The sequence below is a fragment of the Myotis nattereri genome (assembly GCF_964212035.1).
Source record: "Myotis nattereri genome assembly, chromosome: 20".
Taxonomy (NCBI): Eukaryota; Metazoa; Chordata; class Mammalia; order Chiroptera; family Vespertilionidae; genus Myotis; species Myotis nattereri.
In genome coordinates, this window is record NC_138096.1 from 1,627,552 (window position 1) to 1,652,563 (window position 25,012).

At 46.6% G+C, this 25,012-nt stretch overlaps 1 protein-coding gene across 1 annotated transcript in view; it reads left to right on the plus strand.

Moving 5' to 3' along the window:
• The window catches only part of DENND1B (DENN domain containing 1B), a gene marked incomplete at its 5' end in the record, with an annotated part of 77,461 nt that overhangs the window by 11,413 nt on the left and 41,036 nt on the right, over positions 1-25,012 (plus strand). Inside the window, 7 exons of the mRNA XM_081114509.1 lie at positions 11,397-11,516; positions 11,836-11,892; positions 14,268-14,337; positions 16,531-16,611; positions 17,602-17,661; positions 19,134-19,187; positions 21,155-21,265. Coding sequence (XP_080970635.1) covers positions 11,397-11,516; positions 11,836-11,892; positions 14,268-14,337; positions 16,531-16,611; positions 17,602-17,661; positions 19,134-19,187; positions 21,155-21,265 — 553 coding nt within the window. The remainder of the gene's footprint in view (positions 1-11,396; positions 11,517-11,835; positions 11,893-14,267; positions 14,338-16,530; positions 16,612-17,601; positions 17,662-19,133; positions 19,188-21,154; positions 21,266-25,012) is intronic.

A 25,012-nucleotide genomic window follows, 5' to 3' on the forward strand; every position in this document is an offset into this window, starting at 1 on the left:
GGCTGGGTTTTTGCTAAGTTCTTTCATAAAGAAGATCTAAACTATTTGAAAATAAGTGATTCAATTTTCATACTTTCATAAATATTTAAACAGTTGTTGGATATGTGTTTTTTAAAAGTGTTTTGCTTTTCTTTTGCTTGTTTGGACTCGGTTTTGTCATTTTTAACTCCAAGTTGATCCCATACACAGAAAAAAAATAATTTCGTTGCATCCTATACTGACTATTGTTTTTCTAAATGAAAGGAATTCAATGTCTTGAGCCAGTTTTTGAGGTGTGGTGGTTAATTTTCATTTCACTACCCCTGTGAGTATAGACATTACAAACCGTATTTGTAAGGCACATCGAGTTTTAATTTTTAACGAAATAAAATTGTGCAAAGAGAGATGATAGTATGAGAATTATAATCATCTCATGACATCATTCTTTGTTTCATACTTAAATATTGTATCAGTGATCTATCTTAGTCACCCTCCGATAGCCATTATTTCTTACCCCTGTTTTATGACACAGAATATTACCTGTTTTGTACATTTTTGTGTCTGCAAAAGAAGAATCAGAATAAAACAAAAGTGCTTACGATTAAATCTACGATTATTGTTATAATTATATTCTTTTCTCTAGCCACCTTTCTGCATAGAGGCAAGACTGGTTTCTCTTGTCGATGCAGTTTTATGAAGCTCAAGGCAAAATGTAGTTACATTCTGATTTTACCTGCCTGCTGCCTTATAGTTACTACTTTTAAATTTAAAAAATTTTCATTGCAGACAGGGAAACTAATTTGGGAAAAACAGCGATCTTTTAGAAGTTTTGCTGCATTTTAGACATTTTACTGGAAAAGAGGGCTGTGGAGTGTCGCAAACTCTCATTGCAAAGAAGATTCCCGCATACATTGCAGATCATAAAATGTGAGAGGCCCTGGAAAATTGACCTTGTTTTTCCTGCCGAAGGGGTGAACAGGTTTTATTTTAATAAGCTCTCAGAAGCGAGGCCTTTGTTTATTTTTATGGCAGTGACATTATAATAACTACGCAAATGCTCCCATCATTCCCAGAAGGTCTGGCATTGCTCAGTAGCCTATAGAAATCAAATGATAATAGATGCTGCGGATTTAAAGAGATAACTGCGGTTTCACAGAAAGTTACTTTCTGTTGAGCGGTGACTATTTGGCACGTAAATTTGCAAATTGGTCCTAGAAAGTTCTGAGTCCTTGAGAGAAAAAAATAAATTTTTTTCAAGGTGACATAACACGGGCCGATGAATCAGAAGCAGTTTCCCCCGAGTCAGGAGGGAAAAAAAATTAACTCGACGATTGGGCCCTAAAGTCTCTTCAAAAAAGAAGGGAACGTCAGTTCTCGATGAAACAGAGGGTGGAAACAAGAACGACATCGTCAGATGGCACGCGACGAAAACATTGACGTCTTTCAAAATGGGCATCGAGTCAGTAGGAAGTCCTAGGAAATACGCTCCTTTGGCATCATTTTACGTATTGTTTCTTTTTAGGAATAGGGGTGAGTCGGGTGAGGTTTGTGGGTGACCAGGATGAGGCGATGACCCAGAAAATGCCACCTCTCTGACCCTTCCCTTCGGTTATCCCCGTGAACATTGTTCAGGGGTGAGCCCTGTGAAAGCCACAGCGCCCGCTGTTTACTAAGGCAATTGGGGAGGATACGTAGCTGGGAAGGCGCTGCCCTCCTCACATTTTGAAGTTTAAAAAAACACATCCCCTGCGACCTGAGTGTGTTGAACTTGGTCAACATATGGTACCAGCTAGCCTCCTCCCCACCCGGTTCTTTTGTTGTCTTGCGATTGTTACCCGGCTTACTGGCCGTTGTAACACCCCCCCTCCCACCCCCCCCGCTCCGGAGGTGGGGGTCCCTCCACCCTGGGGAGGCCCCGAGGAAACAGCGGCGTGGATTATGGAAATATGGACGGATCTCAAAGGGGACCCCGGTGAAAGGACGGGGCTCAGAGGGGAGCCAGGCACACCCCTGAAAAGATGATGGAAGATGATGCCAAAGGGATCGTTTGAAATCTTTCAGGCCAGCTGCCGTGTCGTGGAGAAAGGCAGGGTGTGTGTGTGTGTGTGTGTGTGTGTGTGTGTGTGTGTGCAGGGAGAGCGCAAGGGGGCCAGATTAGCAGTATTATTTATTCGATCCGTTTTCATTTTTTTCAGGGAGGTAAGATATGTGCATTTTAATAGGCTGCGCCTCGGTGAGACTTGTTAAATCTCCAAGACGTGATCGTGTTGGGGGAGGAGACGTCACAGGACTCTTGCAAGAAGTACACGCGATGCGATGCGTGTTTAACCTTTACGCGGGCGTAATTTCAAAAATTAACTTCGTGTAGGTGGTCTGTTAAGTACTTTCTCGGGTACTGATGGGGGCTGTTATTATCTGTGAACTCCGCGTCGTTTTCTGTAGCTTTTAGGGGCCAGTTATTCGAACACATAGTGACAGGTTTATTCACGTGTGTTGTTCCAGACAAGCGATAAGATTGCAGCTTCTCTTGGTAAACTTACTAATTGGTAACGTGCATCTTTTTAAAAAATATATATTTTATTGATTTTTTACAGAGAGGAAGGGAGAGGGATAGAGAGTTAGAAACATCGATGAGAGAGAAACATCGATCAGCTGCCTCCTGTACACCCCCCACTGGGGATGTGCCCGTAACCAAGGTACATGCCCTTGACCGGAATCGAACCTGGGACCCTTCAGTCCACAGGCCGACGCTCTATCCACTGAGCCAAACCAGTTAGGACACGTACATCTTTTTAAAAATATATTTTTTTTATTGATTTCAGAGAGGAAGGAAGAGGGAGAGAGAGATAGAAGCATCCATGATGAGAGAGAATCACTGATCGGCTGCCTCCCACACCCCTCCTATTTGGGATCGAGCCTGCAACCTGGGCATGTGCCCTGACTGGGAATCGAACCCTGACCTCCTGGTTCATAGGTCGACATTCAGCCACCGAGCCACGCCGGCCGGGCAGCATATGTCTTTACCCTTAGCCTGTGCGGTCTCTAGTGGGCGTGCTCGCGATTGCAGACACAGGTGCAGACACGAGGCTCGGACTCCTTTCGGAGGCTCTTGTGTGCAATGCGAGTCCCTTGCCCGACTCTGAAGTTTGGAAAGAGCTTGGGAAAGAGTTAGCCTGACAGCCTGGCTGGCGTGGCTCAGTGCTCTCACATCCATGTTCCTCTCTCGCCCTCTCCCTTCCCCTCTCTCTCAAATCAATAAAAAGATATTTTTCTAAAAGGTAGAAATTCGAAATCACCGCAGACTGAGAAGACTCCAGAAGGGAGAGACTGGAAGGCCGGCCATCCCGTCAAAGTGTTTAGCGAAAGGAAGAACTATTTTGGTTTTACTTTGGAGCTGAACAAAGGTTGACTCTTTACAGGATTCCACCTAGTCTGCTGCTACACAGGAGTCGCCCCTGTTTTTAAAAATGACTCCCTGTTTTCCCATCTCTCCCAATAAAAGCACAGAAAGAATGAGCAGGGGGTAAGAGATGGTTTATTCAAGGGGAGTGTCCGCTCTTCCCTGAGAAAGTTTATCCACTCGCTGTCTAGACCTCCTTTCTGGTTTATGGCATGAAACCCTTCGCAAGAGGCCCCGTTGTGCTTTGTTCTTTAAGGTCATTCAGGCCAGAGCGGACGGACTAGAACGGGAGTGACACACGCCTGTCGCTATTCGGTGAGACCTGTTTGGTGGCTTTCTCGCTGTGAAAAGAACCAGTGTTTGCGGCTCAGGTTCTCAGAGAAAAGAGTTCGGCGTTACAAGAACCGAGACCCAAATCGGCACCTTTGTTTAGAGGCTCAGCCAGAGGCCCCAGGTGCCGTCAGCAGGGAGGGTGGGACTCCATGTGTAGTCCAGCAGGTGGAGGGCTGTCCTGCAGTGGGTGGGGCAGAAGACGTCTGTAAGATAATAGCTCCCAGTAGTTCTAGTTAGAATTTCCAGACACACTCCTTAAAAAAACCAAACAAAACACTGAGGACTTCAGATTTCATTGTCGTTGGACATTTTCAACGTCTTGGGCGTGGACACTTTTTTTATAAAAGGCGGAGCTTGTGTAATTTGAGAGAACCTCAAACAAAAAAACAGGAAGACCAGTGTCGATCGTCCACAGAAGTGGAGGGTGAAACCGTGGTCTCTCTGGTCGCTCTGTGCCTTTGACTCGGTGCCACGTCCTCTCTCTGTCTCCCCCGCGGCCAGAGCCGGTCCCTGGGGCGCCAGATGTGGAGCCGCCACCTCCTGGATGTCTCCGCGGTGACTCTCACATTTATCTTAGTCTTGTGCCCTCCTCGGCATTCCGGGAGCAGCTGTCACTGGTGACTCCAGGCCACCCGTCCCCTGGATTATTGCAGAAGCCTCCTGGCATCGGACTTCCCAGCCTTGAGTCTTACCCTGTGCAAATCCATGCTACACGTGAGACCAGGCGGATCTGTCTAAAATTCAAGTGCAGTCATGCCCTCTCTCCCCCGACTTTAAACCCTTCAAAGCTTCCCTATTTCTCTTAGGTAGGGTGACTTTAATTTATTATCCAAATGGGGATACTTATTAACTTACTAGAGGTCCGATGCATAAAATTTGTGCACTCGGGGGTGGGGGGAATCCCTCAGTGTGGCCTGCGCTCTCTCGCAGTCTGGGAGCCCTCGGGGAATGTCCGACTGACGGCTTAGGCCTGCTCCCCACCATCAGTCAGACATCCTTAGTGCTGCCGCGGAGGCGGAAGAGGCTGTGATCCCGGCTTCTGACTGAGCGGCGCTCCCCCTGAGGAGTGCACTGACCACCAGGGGGCAGCTCCTGCATTAAGCGTCTGCCCCCTGGTGGTCAGTGCATGTCATAGCGACCGGTCATTTCGTCACTTGGTCGATTTGCATATTAGCCTTTTATTATATAGGATATTTGACCAATGACTTTGATATGGTGCAGTGCCGATCCCAAGTGCACAGTGAAATGAGTTTTGACTGATGCCGACACCTGTGTAACCCACATTCCTTTAAAGATATAGACTGTTTCCTATCATTCCAGAAAGTTCCCTCGTGCTGATTCCTGGTTACTTCCTGTGCCCCCTACCCCACCCCTACAGCCCCAGACTACCACTGTTCTGAGTTCCTTCACAATAAATGATAACAGTCTATTTGTGGGTGTCGAACCATCCTTGCCTCCCTGGGGAATAAATCCCACTTGGTCGTGTTGAATGATCCTTTTCATGTATTGTTGAATTCAGTTGGCTAATATGATTTTTGCATCGGGGGTACTGGCCTGTAATTTTCTTTTTTTTGTGTTGCCTTTGTCTGGTTTTGGTACTAAGGTCAGTCATGCTGGCCTCATAAAATTCGTTTGGAAGCATTTGCTATTCATTTTTTGGGGGGGAAGAATTCGGGAAGGAATATTTGTAGACTGCAGGGTCTTATCGTGTAGGACTGATACACCCATGCAAGCAAAACTCTTGAAATTTACATGTCACCAGCACAGTTGTTTTTGTGGGTTTTTTTTTTTTTTTATAGCACAATGTGTTGGCTTCATGGCCGCTATTTGCATCTTCCAACCATAAAAAAATTCCCTTTAAAATGTCGATAGAGAGAAATACCTTGACCGAAGTCAGCAACCTCCACAGTTTCTCGTGTCGGCTTTCGCGGTGTCCTGCCGTGACCTCCCTAATTTAAGGGGGAAGGAGGAAAGAGAACTGTGTTTCCCCTGGGAAGATGACAGGAAAGTGAAAACCAAGAGAGAGGTCCCACCGTGGGCTCTGCATCTCCGACGGTCATTCTTTGGTTTAGGAGTGGCATTGACCTTCGGCGGATCAGACAGAATGAGAAAGCCAGCAGGGGGGTCCTGGAGAGGGTTCCCCCACCGATGAACACACTCCTGGCCAGAGATGCTTCTAGGGGCTCCGCTGTGACGGCAGGTCACGTGTGGAAGTCCGGCCGCTCATTTTGTGGCCCTGCGTCGAGGTAGCCGAGGGCACGGCCAACCCACTGGGGACAGCAGAGCAGGAGGACGAAGACTCCCGAGCCCTCAAGGAGGATGCGGGGTCAGTCCGTCCCCAAGAACAAGTCTGTCTGCCTTGTCATTGGGCCGACGTTGTGGAGTCCAGACCCTGATGGCTGTCCGGTGCTTATAGATGATACGGACGCTCAAGTGTGTTTTGAAAAACCCTCCCAATGGATGGTTATGCTTTCTTTTTATTTTATTTTTTAATTGACTTCAGAGAAGAAGGGAGAGGGAGAGACAGATTTAGGACCTTTGTCGTTATTGAGCTAGAATTAGGAGATACACTTGACATTTTCAGCTTAAAAAAAAAGTAGATTCTTAAATGCTTGTTTCCCCTGTCAGTGGATCGATTTATAATGCCGGATGGTAACCTCAGAGGAGAAAGATTGAATCCACCGGGGCCACGCCCACAGTTGACTCTCTTTTTCTCTCCCAAGATCCACTTGATCCTCATCCTGACGGGGACGGGGACGGGATTGAGGCCCCAAGAGGCAGCGTTTGCTTTTTGTCAGCCCTGGGCTCGCTTACCCGATCGTGGGGGTGTTGTTTGTGGGATGCATGCTGGTAGACGTGTTACTGCCCGTTCCATTTTGCTGTTCGTTCATAATGGACGTTCCCTTTCCTCCTTTTCGGTAGCTTGATTTTTCACGTCGTCCATGTGTTCTTTCCGCATAAAAATAAAATAGTCCAGAGAGCTAAGAGGATTTTGCAAACCCAAATCGTTTTTCTCGGTTAAGGAAATTGGGTGTATTGTAAAAAAACAAACAAACAAAACCAACAACAACCAAACAAAAACCTGTAGAAAACGGGGGGGAAACTAACGTTTGAAGAGTATTACCTTAAACCTTTACATCATCTGTGGGTGCCGGCCTGGAAGTGTGTGTGTGTGTGTGTGTGTGTGCGTGTGTGTGTGTGTGACCCAAAACACTGTGGGGTGGAAAGATCAGACTGTATGAACACTTCCAATCAACGCAGAAGTACAACTTTTAATTAACAGTATTGTTAAAAGCATCCCCCCAAAACGAATTGCATGTGTCTTATTTCTCCCTCCCTCTACCTTTTTCTCCCTCTCTCTCCTTCTCCCTTCCCCTCTCCCCCCCCTCGTTTTTTTTTTTAACTTCAGTGTGAATAGCACCTGTAATTAAGGCAGAAACAGGAGCCCAGGGAGCTAGGGAGGACTCCCATCTATTGATCTGTGTGAGCCTGGCTTCCCCTGTCAAGGGAGACACAGGCCACTGCTGGGCGGCTTTGTCACCGACAGAAGCCGAGAGGGGCTTTTTTTGTCTGGGCTGTTTATGCGCTGGGCCGGGGGCCTGCTGGCTGGTTGAATTTTAAAGAGCGCGGAGGTTTAAAGGCTTGTCCCCCGAGGCGCGCTTCTGCCAGTTGGGAAGCGAGCTGAGGCTGTGTTGCAGCAGGGCCTGCGTGTGTGTGCCTGTGTGTGCCTGTGTGCGTGTGTGTGCGTGTGTGTGTGTGTGAGAGAGAGAGAGAGAGTTGCTGGTGGAAGGAGGGGGGTGGGTGTGAAAGATGAAACCTCTAAGGGGAGAACCTTCTTAATTTGAGCCTTAAAATTGATGTGAAAAAAAAATGGATGTGAAATTGATTCCTAATTTTGGTATATTTAGAAGCAGACAATGAATTTGTATCTGTCATCTATCTATCTATCCATCCTCTATCTATCTATCCTCTATCTAACCTATCTTACCTATCTTATCTTATCTATCTATCGTCTATCTATTTTTCTATCTATCTATCTATCTATCTATTTTTCTATCTACCATCTATCTTTTTCTATCTATCTATTTTTCTATCTATACCTATCTATCATCTATCATCTATTTTTCTATCTACCGTCTGTCTGTCTATCTAACTATCTATAATCTAGCTATTTTTCTATCTATCTATCTATCATCTATCTATCTATTTTTCTATCTACCGTCTATTTTTCTATCAATCTATTTTTCTATCTATCATCTGTCATTATCTATTTTCTTTTTATCTATCTATCATCTATCTATCTATCTATCTATCTATCTATCTATCTATCTATCTCTCTATCTACCTACCTATCTTCACAGAAAGGATAGGGCCCTTTTGCAGGGAAGGGTCTCGATCGATGGTGTTAACGGGGCAGTAAGTGTGGTCAGTGGCTTCACTGTCACAGCACAAGCTGAGGATGCGCGAGGGCCCCCTGAACTGCTCTCATTGGCCACGATCCGGGTTCCGGCTCAGTCACTTAAATGGTTTCAGATTAGCCGCGCTTCTCATTGCACTTGGCAGAACGTTGCCAGGAGTAAAACCGTTCGCTTCCCCCAGATGCGGGTCCCGCTTTCCCAGGCCCACCTTCCTGCGAGGGCCAGGGGCCCCGCCCTGAGGAGAGAGGCTGATATTCTACCGGATGCTCTTCTCTCGGCCTCGGGGACCGGGGTGCTGGGAGCTCTCTTAGGCCCCAGCGTTGGGGTTTCACAATGTTTTGTTTCTCAGGGGAACCCGACCGCCCTCCACATTTTAACAGAACGTGAGAGGTTCTACTTTAGAACACGCTCTCCCCAGTTCGGTATAGGGTTTAGCTGCTGGGAGATCGATGGTTTCTCGGGGTGTAGGTTTTAAGGGTAAAGAGGTCACAGGGAAGGTATTTTTTTGGGGGTGCAGGGGCTGTGGCTACTGCATGAAGATATTGGCCCTTTTTTAACAGGAAAAGGCTCACGAATCTCTCGCAACAGCCCCTGGCTTCGAACTTGTCAGATGTTCTCTCTTCCATTCGGAAGTTTAAGCGAAGGACTCAGACTTCATCTGAAGCTGGTTTTCAGATGTGACAAAAACAGGCCTTTTTTCCTATTTGGGGCCGAACGGCCGAGCATTTAAATATTTGCATTCTGTCCTAACTGCGCGTGTGCGTGTATGATTTCTGAGCGCCTGGAACATTATTTTAGAACGAATGGAAGCTCACGGCAGGGTCCGGCCTGCATCAGGCTGCTCTCTACGCTTACTGAGAACATTGGTTTTCACAGGTGCCGCCTCGAAGCTGTGCTGCTTTAGGCGGAAAGGCTGGGTTTTAGACACGGGAGGGTTTCATTCGAGATATAACTCGGGGCGCCTGCCGCCCAGTTTCCCAGGGGTTGGGTCCCATCAGCGTGTTTCTTTGGCTGCAAAGTCTCTCTCTAAACCGCTCTCCTGTGGGACAGGCGGCCCTACCTCCCAGTAATTCATTCTGCTCCCCCCCCCCCCCGGCCCCGCCTGCATTTTAATTGAAACAACATTTCTATTTCTGCGCCAGGACCTGTCAGAAGTCCCCGTGGCTGGTCTGTGGGACCAGTAGCCTCCCCATATGGCGCGGGCGCTTCTTGTAAAATCCATATGGCCTTGTTGAGGGGACCGCAGCGGGGATGTGAAGGGTGTTAATACCCTTCAGCCCAGACCTCTCTGCCGCCGGGCCATTGTCCCTGCAATCTGCCCTCACACACCCCTCCCTCCTTCTTAATAATCAATTAGGTCGTCGCCCAACCTGTGCTGTTCTGCTTAAGAAATGAACCCTTTTATTTTACGTTTTTCCCCCTCCACTCCCCCCTCCCCTCGCGATGTCTCAGAAAAGGTTTAACTGCGTCTTTATACACATCCTAAAGCTTTTATTTTTTTTGTTTGTTTTTCCGATTGGCCTTCGCAGGAAGTCCTGAAGAGCGTGCCCAAATTCTGTTTCCCATTCGACGTCGAAAGGTACGTCTGAGCCATCGCTGAAGTCCCTTTACCCGTCTCAGCGAGGACGTAGAAACTATTACATTTAAAAATAAAAATGAAATGAAATGTCCTTTCTCTTTATCGCCTCCAACAACAGCAACGGACGGTTGGCTCCACATGAAGCCATACCTGGAAGGAGGAAGGCTTTCCATCCCCGAGACCTTTCGTCTCCCCCCCTGTGGCCGCTTAGGACACGTCTGAGGGTTCCATTTCTCCCTTTTGTGCCTCAGGGGCACAGTCTTAATCAGACCTTAGCAGAGCCTTAGAAGGGCGTCTTTTAAAACTGGACGGACACGTCCCGGCTTCTGTCTCTGCCCCCATGATTGAAAGGGCCGTCTGTGTGATGCTGTGAACCTGGCCGCGAGTTGTCTCTCCTGAGAAGAGCTCTGTAGAAACAGGGCCCCGTCCATGGGGTGCCACGGGGAGCTCTCCGGGCGCGTCTGAAAGTCTCACGCCGCGTGTATTGTGCTGGGTACATCCCTGGGTGCCGTGGGAATGTCGCAGGGTACCCGGCCCTTTGAGCACAGCAGCAGATCATTGATTGTTTTTCATGGGGGTTTCACACCCTATTATCAGTGGTATGCTTTTTTTTTTTTTTTTTTTAAGAACCTGGTAGGAGAGGATTCTAAATGAAAATGTATTTTAGGAAAATATTTCGCTCAGGATGAGTAAAAACCTAAAGTTTTACTATATATATATATATATATTTTAAATATGTTTTTATTGATGTCAGAGAGCAGAAAGGAGAGGCAGAGAGAGAGAGAAACATCCATGATGAGAGAGGATCAGGGATCGGCTGCCTCCTGCACGCCCCGCACTGGGGATGGAGCCCACAACCCGGGCCTGGGCCCTGACCGGGAATCGAACCCTGACCTCCTGGTTCATAGGTCGACGCTCAACCCCTGAGCCAGGCCGGCCGGGCCTTTGACAACACTGAAGACACGATTCGGAGAGATGGGCTAAGGGATGCTAATAATCGATGCTGGTGACAGCCTTGCGTTACCTCCTTTCGGGGGAACTAATGTGCCTGCCAACAGCACAGTTTTCACACGAATCGCCAGGACACGATCAGGAAGCGGACTGGGAGGGGTGCTGTGAGCCTTGGGCGTTTCTCCAGGGGCGAAAATTACTAAAAGCTGCCCACGCACACGTGTCCTGAGGCGTCCCTGGGAAGGCGTTGGCACGTGCGGGGTTGCTAGGCCTGGAAGGTGTCACGGCCGACTTGGATAGTTGGCGCACGATTCAGTTCAAGCGCACGCGTTTGACACTCATTTTGGTTCTGGCACGTGGTTCTGGCTCGAAGAACCAACTCATAGAACAGGAGAAGCCGACGCCACACACACCTATGCTCTTGCCCTGGCTTTTCTTTTTTCTTTCTTTCTTTTTTTTAATATATTTTATTGATTTTTTACAGAGAGGAAGGGAGAGGGATAGAGAGTTAGAAACATCGATGAGAGAGAAACGTCGATCAGCCGCCTCCCGCACACCCCCTACTGGGGATGTGCCCGCAACCAAGGTACATGCCCTTGACCGGAATCGAACCGGGGACCCTTCAGTCTGCAGGCCGACGCTCTAGCCACTGAGCCACACCAGCCAGGGCCTGCCCTTGCTTTTCTATGTGGCCGTTCTTGCCCAAGGCTGAGTTGCGGGCTGTGCTGTGTTCCAGGGTGTCTCAGAACCAAGTGGGGCAGCACTTCACCTTCGTGCTGACGGACATCGAGAGCAAGCAGAGATTTGGCTTCTGCAGACTCACCTCCGGAGGCAGGATCTGCTTATGCATCCTCAGGTGAGCACTTGGGGCGGGGAGAATGAATCTCTCTCATCATGGATGTTTCTCCCCCTCCCCCTCCCTTTCCCTCTCCCCCTCTCCCTCCCTCTCCCTCTCCCCCTCCCTCTCCCCCTCTCCCCTCCCCCTCTGCCTCTCCCTTTCTCGCTGAAATCAATAAAAATATATTTTAAAAAAAATATGGACATGGGCCAAACCAGAGTCTGTGGAAATGTGCATAGGAAAAGAAATAACGTTTAGTAACTAAAAATATTTGCGAAGGACATGTCGGCGCAGAGTCGATGTCCACCCTGTGAGTTTGCCTCCATGCCGTCTTTAGGCACCACATTCTCACCGGGATAACGATCCTCCGGAAAATGCATGTTTTAGCCAGAAGGTGCGATGCTGCCAACGGCGGGTCGGTGATTTGAAGCCAGTCAGTTGGGCGCTGGGGGTGGGCAGTGTCCGTGTGGGAGGCGGGTGGGGACGGCTCCTTCTATCATTTTGCTTCATGATGGAAGTTCAGAGGCTGGAGTTTGAAGGGGAGTCTTCCCTCAGGCGCTCTCCCGACCCAGGTGTGCCCTCGTAGAAAGACCAGAGATGTATGGGCTCCCAGATTTTCTTGTGCGAATTTTTAAATCTTTTCATTAAAAAAAAAATCAAATGCACAGAAAAGTTTGGACACGTGTACAATGGGCTCATATATACATCCTCTTGATTCACGTTTATAATCAAGTTTCTCTCTTTCCCCCCCCTCCCCCCCCCGCCCCACGTACACTCACATACATGCCTTATTCTGTTCCTTACATTTCTGAGCCAGAAAATGTGCACAAATGCTTTACAGCCTCTTTTCTCCATCCCTGGATGATGCTCTTCTAAGACGTAAAAGCAACTTGAATTCACCTTCGAGTTCCAAGCAAGAGAATTGGTCCACGATGCTGTAAAACGGAGGGTTTTTTTTTCTCTCTCTCTCTCCTGGATTTTATGTTATGATGGGACTTGAAAGTAAATCGAGGTGATTTGTTCACTTTTTAGCAGAAATATTAGGATTTCAGTTTATTTCTATAAACGTGGATATTGAATTTTGAGTTTTCGGCCCCAGTGGTATCTCCGGCTTTTTCTACGACACGTCTAACCCTCGTTGAACGAGATCTCAGAAATACCCTAAGATATGACTCATTTAAGTCTTCGCCCATTGTTTATAGCCATAATTGCTTTCATATGCCGGCCGGAAAAAAAAAAAAAAAAAGCCCGAAATGACATCTTTTCCTAACGGGATTAACATGCTTTTACGACTGTAAAATTGTCGCCAAGGTTCAGAGGGAAATGCCCTCGTCAGGAAGACGGATTGGTGCTGAGGCCTTTGTTACCGCCTACCCCCTCCCCCTCCCCGCCCCCGACCCTTAACTCATACCACACTTGGAGCTTTCACACTCTTCCTCTGGGCAAATCCCTTGGAAGCAGAATGTTCCAATTTTACACATTTTGTGTCAATTTCCCAGGTAGGAAAAAAGCAGCCCCTGGACATGAGACGTTCCGCTAGGAAAGGCCGTTTCCTCGGTTTTATTTGATGCCCCCGCGTCAGGTTCCTGCTGGTCCCTGCGACGCTTGGCGGTTCCCGGACCACTTGACACAAAACACTTCCTTCCCTTGATTTAGCCTTTGACCTGGGAATGTAAAAGTTTTATCAGCTCGGGAGTGGACGCCGAGTGTGTGTGTGTGTGTGTGTGTGTGTGTGTGTGTGTGTGTGTGTGTCGGGGGGGGGGTGGTCTTCCTCCGGCCGCAGACATGGACTCGGGGTTCTCTCTATACATCTGCCTTCTGCCGAGGCCTCTACGAAAAGTGAAGGAACTAATCTTATAACGAACTTTTGAAGCGTCTCCTGCCTTTTGTTTTATTTATTTATTTTTATTTTTATTTTTTTACAATATATTTTATTGATTTTTACAGAGAAGAAGGGAGAGGGATAGTTAGAAACATCGATGAGAGAGAAACATCGATCAGCTGCCTCCTGCACACCCCCTACTGGGGATGTGCCCGCAACCAAGGTCCATGCCCTTGACCGGAATCGAACCTGGGACCCTTCAGTCCACAGGCCGATGCTCTATCCACTGAGCCACACCGGCTAGGGCCTGCCTTTTGTTTTAAAAGAATTGGTCCTCAGGTGTTTGGTTTATGTCTGTAGACGTTACAAGGCTATGAGCGTCACGGATGTTCTGTTAAAGAAATGACATTTTTCGTCTTATAAAACCTTGAGTGAAATCCCTCGTTCAGTCCACATTAGATATGGAATACATTTAAAAACTTTTTTTTTCCCCTAGGATCTTTGTGGTTGGTGGCAAGAGCTAGGTTTTGATGGTGTTTGGGACTAAAATTTAGTGGGAAAGTATCTTAACTTACTGATAATCCGCTTAAGCGCTTAACCATGACGTACGGATGAATTGCGTGGAACGTGTATTGTTTGGAAATTTTCTAAGAGGCCACAAAAATAAAAGCGTGAGAATAACATTTCTTGCCCCAGCAAGGTGAGCTGATAGGAGTTACAAACAAAACTTTGGATTCTGACCATGTTATGAAAACGATTAACAGATAATATTCCGTTTCCCTGTAACAGTCAGGAGAACACAGGTTGAGTGCGTTCCTGCCTTCCGGGATTGAACGGTTTGAAATACTATCAATTTAATGTTCATTTGATCCTCTTGTTTCTTGATTCTAAATAACACAGACATTTTTCAGTTGTTATTATTATTATTATTATTATTATTATTGCAGCTACCTGCCGTGGTTTGAAGTCTATTACAAGCTTCTGAATACGCTGGCGGATTACTTGGCTAAGGAACAGGTAAGCAGTGTCCCCCCGCCCCCCCACTTTTTTATTGAGGTAAAATACATATAACATAAACTGCACTGTTTTAAACCAGTTTTCAGGGTACAGTTCTGTGTCATTAAGTGCATTCACACTGTTCTACAGCCACCCACCCTATCGTCTCTAAAACGTTTTTATCTTCCCAAATGGATGCTCGGTGCTCCCGTTAACCCATCACTTCCCATTCCCCTCCCCGACGCCCCTGGCAGCCGCCATTGCGTTTATGTCGCCCACGGCGAACACTCCACTGGGACACGCCAGGGGTCCCACTACCCACACGCCATCCTTCCTCCCCGGGCTCTACTGCCCACCCTCCACTGGGACATACGGCTCCCATGGGCCACATGTGACTCTGTGCCTCACATAACTAGACTCAGACAATCTTTGTCCTTCTGTGCCTGGCTTATGTCACTACTCACGTTTTCATGGTTCATCCAATGTTTAGCCTATGTCAGAATTTCTTTCCTTTTCTAAGAAAATGTATTTTTACTGATTTCAGAGATGAAGGGAGAGGGAGAGAGAGAAATATCCATGATGAGGGAGAATCATGGATCGGCTGCCTCTTGCACGCCCCCTACTAGGGATCGAGCGCTTAACCCGGGCCTGTGCCCTGACTGGGATTCGAACCGTGACCTCCTGGTTCATAGGTCGATGCTCAACCACGGAGCCATGCTGGCCAGGCAGAGTTTCTTTCCTTTTAATACTAAATACTATCCCACTGTACGCACAGACCACATTTTGCTTGTCCATTCATCTGTAGGTGACCAGTTGGGTTTGATCACCTGTTGGCTATGGTGAACAAGGCTGCTATGTGCATGGGTGTGCGAATACATGTTTGAGTCCCTGCATTCAGCTCTTTTGAGAATATACTCAGAAGTAGAACTGCTGAGTCATACGGAAATTCATATTTAATTTTTTTGAAGAATTGTGTAATCCGTATAATTTTGGTTTTCTGAGAAGAGGACATAAGACTACACTTGTGTTCTTTATGAGAGGAAAAATATTATCAGTTCAGGGTATGAGTAACCAGAGGAAATCTTTAATTTTTATTTTTAATCGAGTCCCATGGGTTATTTAGATGGATATTTAGATTTTATAATTCAAGTTATCCTTACGAAACTTACAGTAGGCAGGTACCAAGGATTTTTAAAAGCTGGACTTTTACAAAATTCATGTGGCCATAGGAACTTTATATAGCCAGAGCATCGATATCATCCGGAATATTCTGTGGTATATTTCACTGTTGAAATGGTAAAGGGATAAAGTCTTTGTTGTCTTCTTTTTCGGTCGTTCTAAAGAGAATTTCAGATAGGCAGTTGGGAGTGCACGCTTTTGCAGCCGTTCATAGTGATCCGAATTAAATTTGATGGCCAAGTTGAAAGAAACCCTGTGAGAAGTCGTGTCTCGTGTCCACATCCCTCAAAATTAGTTGTTACTGTCCTTGAAGAATTGCCTTTCCTTTCGTTTATTCTCCCACCCTAAACATTTTAAGAGAGAATAAAAATAACTATATATTTAAAAAGCTGCCTTCCTATATCTATTACTGGATTTGCATGAGTAATTCAGAAAGAGTAAGTGTGCACATCAAGATACATTTTAATTACAAAAATCTAGGAGGTAGATCTGTTATATAATTTATTTAATTCCATTTTTTTTTGTGGGTCGGGTAGTGACCAGTTGCTACTTAGAAAAGAAATATTTAGGATAACCTCTGTGTTGGATCTTAGTATGACATCTTACTTCAGTTATACTTAGTCCTTAAAAAATTAGGTTTGAGATTTTAAAATTAAAATAGGAGGTGGAAGCTTTTAATATCTGATGGATTGTATTGCTGTTTTTATGCCATTCCCTTGTTCTTGGATTTAATGCTTTAAATAATTTCTTTCCTTAGATAACAGTCTATTTTATAAGAATTAAATGCTGCCAAATATATATTTATACTAAATATAAGGATTGATGTTATTCTCTCTGGATAAAGCCATAGGAATGTCTTTTCCAGATTAGATTGAAATATTTGAATTTTGGGTATTTAGAGCATTTCTGCGGAAATCAGTTGTACAGAGCCAGCCCAACATGAGAAGGCACGGTGCCTGACTTTATCCAATCGTTTTCATCATATTTGCTCAATATATATTTGATTTATAAAATTTACCTCTTTGTTTACTGTAGGAAAATGATTTGAATGCAACTCTCACGGCGCTCTATAACCACCCAGTCCCCAAGGCAAACAGCCCTGTCAATCTGAGTGTGGTGAGTACGCAGTCAGTTAATTGATTTGTGGGCGATATAGATGCATCTCATTTAAGAACACACGCACCTTTAGGGAACTTCATCCTACACTCACCTCTGCTCCCAGGAAAGCGTCAGTGCTAGGACAAACATCACAGTGAGACTTACGACAGCGAGACTTTTGGACCTGCTCTAACTATCCTAACCTAATACGTTGGATGTGTATCTTGGTAGTTGTTAAATCAGTTTTGTTTTTTTGCCTTTTTGTAAAATTTTGAATCAGTAGTCTCTGATAGCTTTCAAATCTTGTGCACCTATTCTCAATACAATATCTTAAGTGTTGGTACACTCAGCAGGTGAATGAAATATGGCCTTACCTCTGTGTAAAGCTTATTTTGAAATTTCATTTGATTTCAGAGCAGGTGACGAGTCACGCGCCCAGTCCCGTGCTGTTAACGAGGGGCAAAAGTTGCGATTGAATCACTTACTTTGAACTACGGGTAGCCGTTCAAGTTTTATGAGTTAGGAATTTTGTTCCTCCCTCAAATGGAAAGAAATTTTTGTTTTGTTTCCAGAATTTCCGTTAGAAAAATGTGAGAACTCTTGAGGAGGCACTCTGATTCTCTTACAATCGCCTATTTCTTACAATCTCCATGTCCCAGCACATGGGTTCTTCAAGACTTGATGTTATGGCCACTAGAATATCGCAGCAAGGCTGTGAAAATGGAATATTTCATGTAAATGGTTATTTTGAAACCGTCTTTCAGAATCGTTACCTACCCCCAGCGTTCTCTACTCTCAGGGAGAATGAAAATACGTCCTTTCAGATTATCCTAACATACCATGAGCGCAGATCTGCATTTAAAATCACATTTATCATCAATGCCCTTCACATGTTTTCCGTGGACAGTGTGGCTACGCGGGTTTGTCTCAGCGAGACAGCCAGTGGTGGTGCAGACTTCCCCCTTGAAAGTAAAAATATTCATTTTTTTCTCTCTCATATATCATAAGAACCAAGAGATATTTATTGCCAGTGAGCAAGTTCTGAGAGATCAGCCCTCCCTAGCACCGGTGAGTTCCAAGGGCACCAACTTCTCACAATCACTATCAAATTGGGAAAAAAATCCTTCCACTGTGTCTTTACGATTCACTCCCGTCTGTGGGAAATGGGGAATGGGTCTCTCGGAAGGAAATTAATCACGTGGGATATATTTTCTGTTTATACTCCCTTTTAAAGCCCAGTTGTGTGAAATTCAGTTCTTTTGAAAACCCCTCCAAGTCAAAGCAGCGAATAGAGACCAAATCCACGCATATTCTCCGTCGTCAGAAGTCGTGATGTTGAAGTTCATTTTAGGAGTGAGAGTTCTGTCCCTTTTTTTTTTCCCTTTTTGTCACAAGGTCCCTGGAGGCCTTGCGGTCTCTCTCATCTTCTTCTCCTACCCTGGAAAATTATATATACATGGACTGTGGGAACTAGCCTTGTCTCGCTAGTTCAGCGGAGCTTAGTATTGGCTCGAATGGCTCCCCCCCACCCCCCATCTTTAATCCTAAAACGGTATTAAGCATGTCCTTCTGTGATGAAGACAGTAAAGTGATGTTGGAGATGGCTATGAACAGAAAATAAAACAATTCTGGTGATTCCCTGGGACTCTGATTCTGGGTGGTAGATGTGGGGTGGGGGACGGGCCGGCACACACGGTGTGTGTTTTATCCAGATCCGTCTGAGACCTGTGGTGTTGCTGCAGGTATCGAAGCTAATTCGTATTCGTTGAGGGGATGTATGAAGGCCACAACATTGTGAAACGAGTCACTGTATTTTTAAGAAGTTTTAAAGGCCGAAATATTGTTTGATTGCCGCGTTCTAAATCGTACAGCGACGGATATGTCCCAGAGATACCTGTTGTGGCTGTCCATAGGAAATCTTAGATTTTGATATCTTTTTGGGGGAAGCAAGCCTTCTTGTGCCGTCTCCCTAAACTAAACGTGTTTTTAAATACATAAATATATAGTATAAGTATACACAAAAATGAAGCGATGTCTACCTTACAGTGATATGCTTTTTGTTCTCAACTGTTTTTAGGACTTTGTAAAATTCAATATTTTCAACCAACACTTAATTTTTTAAAAAAATTTTATTGATTTCAGAGAGAAAGGGAGAGGGATAGAGAGTTAGAAACATTGATGAGAGAGAAACATCGATCAGCTGCCTCCTGCACGCCCCCTACTGGGGATGGAGCCCACAACCCGGGCATGTGCTCTAACCGGGAATCGAACCCAGGACCCTTCAGTCCGCAGGCCGACGCTCCATCCACTGAGCCACACCGGCTACTAGGGCCAACACTTAGTTCTTTATATGAGAAAGTGATTGCTGAAGCTCCTTTAAACCTCATGGACATAATCTCTCAAATTGAACAAATCCTGAGCATTGGTCCTCGGTATCTACAGACTCAGCTGCTGTAGTTTTTCTGCTTTTCACCCACGTGGCGTGCGATGCTGCCCAGTCGTAACCCTCCTCTCTCCGTGTGCTTCCTTCTACCCATTAGCACTCCTACTTCATCGCCCCCGATGTAACCGGACTCCCAACCATCCCCGAGAGTGTAAGTTGACTGCTGCTTATGTTTTTTATTCTATTCCCTGTGTGGGTTTCCTTTCCTTCGGTCTCCCTGTTGAAGGATCCCCGTGTAAAGACATAGAAGATATAGTAACTACCTGTGGTTCTGAGAAATAATGAAGAAATACGGAGTAACATGGCTCTCTCTCTCTCTCTCTCTCTCTCTCTCTCTCTCTCTCTCTCTTCTTTATGTTCCTGCTACTTTACCCCCTTCTGAATATCAGGGTGTGGCCAGGAGAATGGCGTGAGAACCAGTATTTCCATCCACTGAGATAGTAGTTCGGGGGATCATATATTCCAGTGAGGATCAGGGAGGGGAGGTTTCTCATGGGAGGACTTCTATGGGTGGGGCATGGCTACCGCCGTGGGAAATATTTCCACACAAATAGCCACCTCCGTGAACTGACCGGAGCAGCTGAGATCCCTGCTTCTATCTCCGTTCAGCTCTTAGGTGTCTCGTGCCTGAGTTCTGGATTCTCACTGAAGCGATAGCATTACTTTGTAAGGCCTGAGGGGTATTAACAAGAAATTATAAAAGTTGCTAAGTTTTGCATTTTGCTAAGTCCCAATTGGTTGTAGCCAATATTCGAAATATTCTTTTTTTAAAAAAATATATATTTTATTGATTTTTTACAGAGAGGAAGGGAGAAGGATAGAGAGTTAGAAACATCGATGAGAGAAAAACATCCATCAGCTGCCTCTTGCACACCCCCTACTGGGTATGTGCCCGCAACCAAGGTACATGCCCTTGACCGGAGTCGAACCTGGGACCCTTCAGTCCGCAGGCTGATGCTCTATCCACTGAGCCACACCGGTTAGGGCAATATTAGAAATGTTCTTAGTGCTTTAATATTTATTCCCAGTTAATACTGCGTAGGAAAGTGTACATGGGTAGGTGTCAGCGGAAAGATGCCTTTGGACGAGGCGTGGAACGGGAGTATTTTTCCTGCGTGATTTCTGGTCTGCTCCCCTTGGGAAGATAAAACGAACCAGGAGAAACAACTCGATCGCACCTGAGGGAAACCGCAATGGGAAAAAAACGCTTCCCGGAATATTTACTATTTCCTCGGAACTCCACTCCTCCTCCAAACATGTTTCCAAAGCTCCTGAGTGGTTTGTGTCCGAAAAGCACACGCGTGACGCGTGAATAAGCCCAAGAAATCAGTTGTGAATTTCCTCGTGTCGAACCCAGACGGTGTGTGGATGGTGCTGCCAGTGCAGACGCGTCCAGAGAGCTCCTGGGGCAGGTCTCCGCTCGCGGCTCTGACTGTGGGCCTGAGGGGGGCCACCCAGACGCTCAGGGCACCTCACAGGCCTCAAGTCCACGTGCTGCTCCCGCTGGGCGGGGCCACCCTGCTCTGTCCTCCTGGCAGCTGACCCCCCATGCCTTGACTGATATGACCCCGGACCCTTCCCTTCAGAGGTTTCATTTCATTTTATTTATTTTTTGTTAATCCTCGTCAGAGGATATATTTTTTCCCCCATTGATTTTTAGAGAGCGTGGAAGAGAGGGTGGGAGGGAGGAAGGGGGGGGGAGAGAAGGAGAGAGAGAGAAACATCTATGTGAGAGAGACACATGGACTGGTTGCCTCCTGCACACACCTTGACTGGGGCCCTGAATTGAACCTGCAACCCAGGTACGTGCCCAGCTGGTATAGCTCAGTGGTTGAGCATCGACCCATGAACCACCCCAGTCAGGGCACATGCCCGGGTTTCGGGCTCGATCCCCAGTAGGGGGTGCGTGCAGGAGGCAGCCGATAGATGACGCTTCTCTCTCAAATGATGTTTCTATCTCCCTCTCCCTTTCCCTCTCCCTGACCCTCTCTCTAAAAAAGTCAATGAAAAAAACACACATATATATATTTTTTAAAAAGACCATTAACTGTGTCAGACGTGTTCCTCGGTCATCCCCACGCGCCCTGACGCGCACACCGTGGTTTTTCTCGCGCACAGAGGAACCTCACCGAGTACTTCGTGGCCGTGGACGTGAGCAACATGCTGCAGCTGTACGCCAGCATGCTGCACGAGCGGCGCATCCTCATCACCTCCAGCAAGCTCAGCACCGTGAGTACCACCCCGTCTCCTAGGCAACCGCGTCGCGCGCATCACAAAGGGCCCCCCCTGCATCCCGCGCATCACAAAGAGGCCGCGCGCCTCTGCGGACTCGGACAGGTTCCCCGTGTCCCCGGAGACAATATCCCCGGCCCCCGTGTCTGATAAGTGGTTGTCCTGCGGCTCTTGAAGGACAAAAGTCTGATTTATGGGAGGCGGCCTGCGATGCATTAAGTCGGGTTAATTATTTTTTTTCTGATCCGGGAGATGAGAGTTGCGGTTTTGTTTTTTTTCTCTTTTCCTCCCCCCTCCGTTTTTCTTGTTAACTCTCCCGGGTTCATTTGACTGCCTTCTGCCAGAGAAAGAATTCTGAAGAGCTATTATGAGAGGGTGATTATTCACTTGTGGCTTGTTCCCCGGGCGCTTGCCTGAAAGGGACCCGGGGCCCAGGAGAATAGCTGCTCTCCCAACCAGGCAGTAGGTGGGTGCCTCTTTGTTGCCAAGCGCGGGTTTGCTGGAAGGTTCTATAGGAGTTGTGACTTGGAGGAGCTCTTCAGACGGATAATAACTTAAAAGTCAAAGCAGCATTTTTTTTTTTTTTTTTTATTAATCACACGTCGTCCGCCGCTCCCTGAAACGGGCTATGGAAGCTCTCGATCAACATGGCGAAGGCGGTGAGAATCGGAGTGTCTTTGGGCCATAGAAAAAGAGTCACAAGTCTTTTGCTACATTTCCTGGTTTTTTTTATTCCTGCTTTCGACATTGCAATTTTTAATATTTTTGATTGACTTAAAAAATTTAAATATCCACTTAAATAGATATTTAGCATAATATGTGAGATATTTATTAAATCCCATTATTTAAGATGGCACGGATTTGCTGTCTTAAGCATTTGGGTAGCTTGAAGGTAAAAAGGTAAAAAGAAGGTAACATATACATGTTTTGTTTGGTCGTAGAAATAGAAACGAAGTTTGGAATTTTCGAGTAGAGAGAGTTTCAGGATCTTTCTAGGAGGTCGGTTTCGTATTGAATGGCGGGAGAGGTGGTATCAGAGAGGTTCCATGCCCACCCATAGGCCCCAGAGCTCACTGGAGACAGGTCATGTGGCCCTGGGTTTTCTGCTTCTAATTTTGGGTTGTTCCCGTGACTCTATAATCGAAAAAACACGGTTTTCACATTTTTGAATTGAAATATCGATATGCTCACTTTTTCAAAAAAATTGGAGATATATTATTTTACATCTTGAAAGACACACCACTTGCACTTAAAGGAGGAAGCGTGGAGGATGCAACAGGCAGCGACAAAGGTGATATCTTGCATTTTCTTAAAGCGCTATCGAGCAATTCAATCTGAATCGTTATAAATTTGCTTTTCTGCCATTTTTTAAATTGACCACTGAGGTAAAACCAGTCTTCTTTCTTCTCCCTCTTCTCTTCATCCTCATCCTTCTTTGAACATGTACACACACACACACACACATATATACACACATGCCCATATGCACACACATATACATACACATATACACACATGCATATACATACATATGCATACATATCCATACAGGTGAAGTGCTAAGAATCCTATCTACATAAGACCCAATGATTCTTCAGTGATTGTCAGCTATAATTTTCTAAGGGACTAGATAAATGCAGTTTAGAGTAAAGAGTAACAGACCCGCCCTTTAACTTTATCTGAATTAAAAAAATAAATTGTTTTACTAAAGGCGTGGTCTCGCTCAGGGAGTTGTTCCCCATGTTCGAGGTACTAAACCCAATGCCGATGGTTTATGGCCGTTTGAGAAAGCTCCATGGCAGTGTCATCCCTAAGTTCCCTCTCTGGGGCGTAGGGCTGATCACAGACACACAGATCAAGTTCGTGGTCAGGATCGGCTACCGTCTTATGTGGGGGAAGCCGCTATACCTGGGTCTCTCTCTCTTGGAAATTCATGTCTAGATCCGCCACGAATCCTACGCACGGTAACCCTTAAGGTCAGAGACCAGGACCATACGTACATTAGGAAGGAACTGACTTTAGAAAGAATTGAGTGAGACCTCGGAGACATCCAAGGAAAGAGTAAAGTGTCCGTGAACTGATTTGCTGTAAAGCTTTTCATAGTCTTATATTTCTGTCTGTGCCATAAAGACTAGAATGCACTTCATCTTAACGCCGTGAATTGTTGCACTTGTTCTAAAAACCTACAGCCAAAATTTTAATTCTCGAAAGAACACATATGAGTTAAGGTGTATTTACATTCACTATCTGATTGTCGTTTGAGGAATTGTGTTTGCGTTTTTACCCTTTTGACGTTCATAATTTTATTCTAATCACGCTTGTCCGCCTTATAGCTTGCTGGGGGTTTTAGCGCTGCTGGGGGTTTTAGTAACTGAATTTAGAGAATTCGGTTACTCAAGGCTCTGCTTTCTTTACCTATTGTTTGTAGTTAAGATTGTACTTTTTCATCATCTTTATAGAGATGAACTTTAACATAAAAAAAACTAGTTCTGAGATATGGTAGCAAAAATATTAAGAGTGTTGTTATGGCCCGGCCGGCGTGGCTCAGTGGTTGAGCATCGACCTATGAACCAGGAGGCCACGGTTCGATTCCCGGTCAGGGCACAGGCCCGGGTTGTGGGCTCGATCCCCAGTGTGGGGCGTGCAGGAGGCAGCCGATCCATGATTCTCTCTCATCCTTGATGTTTCTCTCTCTCGCTTCCTCTCCCTTCCTCTCTGAAATCAATAAAAAGATACTTAAAATGAAATAAAAGTTTAATGTCCCCCCCCCCCCCACACACACACATATTACAAGTGTTTTGCTGGGACCCATTATTATATTTTTATGTGTTTGAGTCTCACGTACTAGGACATAGCACCTGTGTGTTTATTCTGTCGATACTTCCATTGTCAAGTACACACGGCTGGGGGGCGGGGCGTCCTGGAAACCCTGAAGGAGAACTTGGGTGTCATCCATGCAACAGACAGGCATGTCCCCTCCGGGGGGGGGGGTGAGGGGGGGTGCACCTCGGCGGGGCTTGCGGAACATCAGAGCAGAGGATCCATCATGATCGTACACGCGTAGATCCCTCGACTCCTTGCTGCTTTACGACCGGAGCCGGGAACATGGCTGTTGAAAGTCATGTCCCCGCGTCTCAAGGCGGTCGGGCGTGCAGCGCTGTCATCCGCGTCTGTCACGGTCGCTCAGACCTGCTCTGAGCAGCCGGCCGGGGCTGTGCGTCTTGTCTCGGCGCCGGCTCATCGGCCAGCCTCTGACAGGGCCTCCCCATCACACTGTCAGTCATCTGCTCACGAGGGCGGGCCTGCGTGGCCTGCAGCGGGGGAGCGGGGTGCCTCTCTCTGAAGCCGATCTCTAATCGGGGGCTCCCGTCCGGACCCACGTTCAGTTGGTAAACATCTCCCTCCCAAAGCCCGTAAGCACGTTAGTTCCAGAGATTGGAGCGAGGGCGCACGCCCCTCCGGGAGCACGCCCAGCGAGCAGTGTGCCGCGCGCGCTGGAATCGTGTTAATAAACTGTAATGTCTGCCTTTGTGGGAGATGCCCCCGGGCAGCCAGGCATATGCTTTCGCTCCTCCTCCCGCTAATTCCGTCCAGGGCATCTGCGAGCAGAAAGCTCTGTGATTCCTGGAAAATCGGCCGTGAAGGTGGGGCTGTCACAGGCTTCGCTGGGCTGCAGGGGAGTCGGGGGGACTTGACCCTCACCGTCTGGATCTTGAGGATCCGTGACTTATCTCTCACTGGGGG